The sequence below is a fragment of the Melanostigma gelatinosum genome (assembly GCF_949748355.1).
Source record: "Melanostigma gelatinosum genome assembly, chromosome: 3".
Taxonomy (NCBI): Eukaryota; Metazoa; Chordata; class Actinopteri; order Perciformes; family Zoarcidae; genus Melanostigma; species Melanostigma gelatinosum.
This window is the reverse complement of record NC_136636.1, coordinates 15,914,947-15,919,384: the sequence shown is the minus strand read 5'-3', so window position 1 is coordinate 15,919,384 and position 4,438 is coordinate 15,914,947. Positions and strand designations below refer to the sequence as shown.

General features: G+C 42.8%; 1 protein-coding gene across 1 annotated transcript; it reads right to left on the bottom strand.

Annotated features, from left to right (window-relative positions):
- Positions 1-274: 274 nt before the first annotated feature.
- LOC306775649 (uncharacterized protein) lies at positions 275-4,231 on the bottom strand (the record flags this gene model as incomplete). The annotated part of the gene is made up of 3 exons (XM_079266108.1): positions 3,860-4,231; positions 1,438-1,863; positions 275-357 (listed from the first exon to the last, which is right to left on the bottom strand). The coding sequence occupies exons 1-3, from the start codon at positions 4,050-4,052 to the stop codon at positions 275-277; spliced, it is 702 nt and encodes a 233-aa protein (XP_079122234.1). The 5' UTR covers positions 4,053-4,231.
- Positions 4,232-4,438: the final 207 nt, after the last annotated feature.

Genomic DNA, 4,438 nt, shown 5'->3' with positions numbered 1-4,438 from the left:
GGGTATTGTCGGAAATTTGAGCGTAGAAGTGTGTTTTAAGAAATTATAATAGAAGTGTTTAATGACTCATAATTAAGAATTCATAATTAGAAGTGTTTTGGAAATACATAATTAGAATAATCATAAAAGTGTTTTTGGATTAGTAGCTAGAAGTGTATCTTAGTCAAATTTGTAGACGTGAAACTTGTGAAGCTTTTGCCAAAAGTTGCAAATTCTTATCTTTTATAGAGAATGTTTGTCATAGAAGGGCCACAACAGACAGTCATTGAATGTATTAAGAGTAAGGCTTAGGGACAGAGATATTTCTAGACAGGCAATTATAGATCACACCCGTGCGAGGGTCCTGCGAGGAGGAGACTGTTGAAGTCAGCCAATAGGAATTGAGATAGAAAAAAGAGGAGGGGATTTTCAAGCTGTATGCGGGAGGACTGGAGAGGTTTTCGGTCTCTTTGTCCTCCTAGGATGGGATCAGCTGTGGTTCCCGGCTGGGATGATGGGTAAAACGCCTCTGCGCAGAGAATATATATCTATAGATACTGTTCGTAGTGTACTTCATTGTGGAACTGTTTTAGCTTCAGAAGTATTAAATACTTTTGTTTATAATTGAAACCGACTGACTCTTTGGAAAGGCTGGTCTCCCACAGTTTAAGAGGCTCTCGAACTCCACAGTATCCATGTGTACCTTTAGATCTCTGTTGCGCACAAATATATTACAGCAAACTGATCAGCTGAAAGGTTTTTCTCCTGTGTGGGTTCTCATGTGTGTCTGTAAATTTGAACGCCGGTTAAAAGATTTCTTACAGACTGAGCAGCTGAAAGGTTTTTCTCCTGTGTGGGTTCTCATGTGTGTTTGTAAAGTTGAACGCCGGTTAAAAGATTTCTTACAGACTGAGCAGCTGAAAGGTTTTTCTCCTGTGTGGGTTCTCATGTGTGTTTGTAAAGTTGAACGCTGGTTAAAAGATTTCTTACAGACTGAGCAGCTGAAAGGCTTTTCTCCTGTGTGGGTTATCATGTGTGACTGTAAAGTTGAACGCTGGTTAAAAGATTTCTTACAGACTGAGCAGCTGAAAGGTTTTTCTCCTGTGTGGGTTATCATGTGCAGCTGTAAAGTTGAATGCCGGTTAAAAGATTTCTTACAGACTGAGCAGCTGAAAGGTTTTTCTCCTGTGTGGGTTCTCATGTGTATCTTCAGATGTCGAATCTTGCCACATGTTTTCTCACACTCTGAGCATCTAAAATGTTTCTCACCAGCGCTACATCTTGAATCACTGACACGGACTTCATCAGGTTTCACATAGTTTAAACCTGACTGAGGTTCTCTGGTCTTCTTCCCATCACCACCCTCATCAGTGTCAGAAGAGTCTCCAGTCTTCTCATCAGTATCTGGTTCTGGATATCTATCTGGATCCAAGTTCCTGTCTGGTTCTGGTCCTCCACAGTCCTCTCCATCAGCTTCTGTTCCCATCTGTTCAGTTTGTCTTTGATGAAGCTGTGAGGACTGAGCTTCCTCTTCTTCATCTTCACTCTTCACAGGAGTGAATGAGAACTTGACATCAGCCTCCACCAGACCTTGAAGCTGCTCTCCTTCCTGACTGGTGCAGAGTTCCTCCTGTTCTTCTTTAATGTGTGAGGGTTCTGGGTCCTCCTGTTCTTCTTTAATGTGTGGGGGCTCTGGGTCCTCCTGTTCTTCTTTAATGTGTGAGGGCTCTGGGTCCTCCTGTTCTTCTTTAATGTGTGAGGGTTCTGGGTCCTCCTGTTCTTCTTTAATGTGTGGGGGCTCTGGGTCCTCCTGGTCCAGACTGGAGCTCCACTCCTGCTGCTCAGAGGGAACCTCTTCTTGAACCAACAACAGCTGCTGGACGTCTGCAGGAAAACAGTAAACACACACAGAGGGGTTACAAAGACATTTTAGAATTGAGCAAATAGTCTCCTGGACATACACTTCCAGAGTATCACTAGAACCAGATAATACAATAATGTAATCAACTTATGTGACCATGAACATATGAACCATTTTAAGGTGCCAAATCCATGTGGTGTTATCAAAGAACAAACTTGTACTTCAAGTTGAAATATTTCCTGTCATCTAGAAGCTGAGAGAACAAATCAGCATACCTACAAACTCATAAGAGGTGAAAGAGGTGCCAAGCATCTTCTATTTACAATTAATATGCATTCAATCCAGTTCAATTATTGAAATCATGACGGTTCAGGCTCCTTAATGCTCTCTCTCATTACTTCAGGGCCTTTGGGAGCAACTGCACGTGGGACAGGAAGTACACTTGCTGTGGTCATTACAGTGACCAGTGTCTGGCAGTGTGATGAGAGGGCACGTGAGCCCTTGTTGCTGTACTTGATCTCATTGGAGCAGAGGCTGCAGTTAGCATACCCTGACACTGACAGCAGGAAGCTGTACTGCTCTCTCTTCACTAGGGTTGGGTACCGAAAAACGGTGCCGGTATGGAACCGGTTCCTATAAGTCCGGTACCTACCGGACCGAAACGTAACGCAGATTTCGGTGCCTCATTTCGGTGCCTGAGTCGATTGAAATACTTTTTTTTACACTACTCTGATGACTCAGTCCTGGCAGCAGGACTCTGTCCTCCGCTCCTCACTCATAGTATTATTACAACGGGGTACTTAGCGCTGTCGCTCATCAGCACAACAACACAGGCACCCGAAAGCTTCTTCTTCTTCGAGACCAACTGGCGGTTGGCAAACGACAAATTGGCGCATTACCGCCACCAAATGGTAAAATAAAATAAGTCATGAGTCGTGTCGTATTTTGTCAGAGAAGGAAAATATGCTCATATTTCTGCAAAATAATTGCTGAAGTTTGAAGCTGCAGTGTGTGTACAGAGTGTGTGTGTTTTATATTTATTTAAGTATACTGTAAACTGTTAACAGTTAACATATTGTTCATAGTTAAAAAGTTTGAAGCCAAGTGTTTTATATTTATTTATAGTATACTTTAAACAGTTAATATATTGTTCAATTTGAAGAAAAAAAGTATAGAGTCAGGCACAGTTTAGGCACCGGTATAGTTTTAAAAGTATCGTTTTAGCACCGGTATCGGAAAAAACGCAAACTATACGCAACCCTACTCTTCACGTCTGTTTAGACCTCCACCTTTATCCAGGCCCAGCTCCACTCACATCTCAGCCCTGCGTGTCACTGTCACTGTCACTGTCACTGTCACACACACACACACACACACACACACACACACACACACACACACACACACACACACACACACACACACACACACACACACACACACACACACACACACACACACACACACACACACACACACACACACACACACACACCGGTGTTCCGGTTTAACGTTGATGAGTGACCACGTGGACTGAACCGGAACACGGCGGGTGATTCATGTTTCATAACGTTACGCTTTTTCCTCCTAAATCTTGATAATGATGAGCGTTAACCGTTGACAAAGTTCCGCATGCAGTGGACGTTAACGTAACCCAACAAGTCTGAACGGTAACCGAGGGAAATGAAGACATCTTAACGCTGATTGGCCAAGACTCGACACATCAAATATGTTTTATTGCGACGCTCACGAAATCACATTTTCTCCTTGTCTCACGCCAATCTGAGAAACGCTGGTTGGCCAGTTGACACACACACACACACACACACACACACACACCATTTTGATTCAAAGCGGCTTATTTCGCCGAAAAGCGACACGTGGTTTGCAGGTATTAAATCAGGAGAAGAAGACAACTACGAACTGCAACAGAGTCTCACTCCAAACTACATTAAAAAGGTATCAGCCGGAGCATGAACAGTGTTTGAGAGAAGAAATAAAGAAATAAAGTGAACCCACGTGCTCGTTGTATCCGGATTTCCGGGTTGAGAACAGCGTCCAGAAGTTCCCGTTGTCGTTTATTCGCCTCTTTTGCACGAGAGATTTCCTCCTCGTACTCTGCTATCGTTCTTTCAAACAGACCAAATATCTCTTCAACCGCCGCAGTTCGTCGCTGGTTGAATAAAGATCTCAACATTTCTACTTTAGACATTTTCACTAAACCACAGAAAGTTTTCCTCCAGACGAACTCCGTTAAAAACACCGTTTACTCTCATTAAACTCTGACTAGCGCTGTGTTGGTCACGTCACGTCCGTCCCCGTCCGTCTGTTTCCAGGTAGCATGCTACGCTAACTTCAATAGCTTTATAGGCTACCAGGAGATCAGTCTTCTTCTTCTTCTTCTTCATCTTCTTCTTCTTTCACTTTAATGGCGGACTACAAACCAATGTTTAAGGCGCCACCTACTGGACCGGAGTTATCATTTAAACACAATAATAATGTTATTTATAAATATAATGAAACAATTAGAAATACACTTCATATTGCAGTCATATTCTGGCTTTTTAACCCGTTCCATTCATATATTAAATAAAGCCC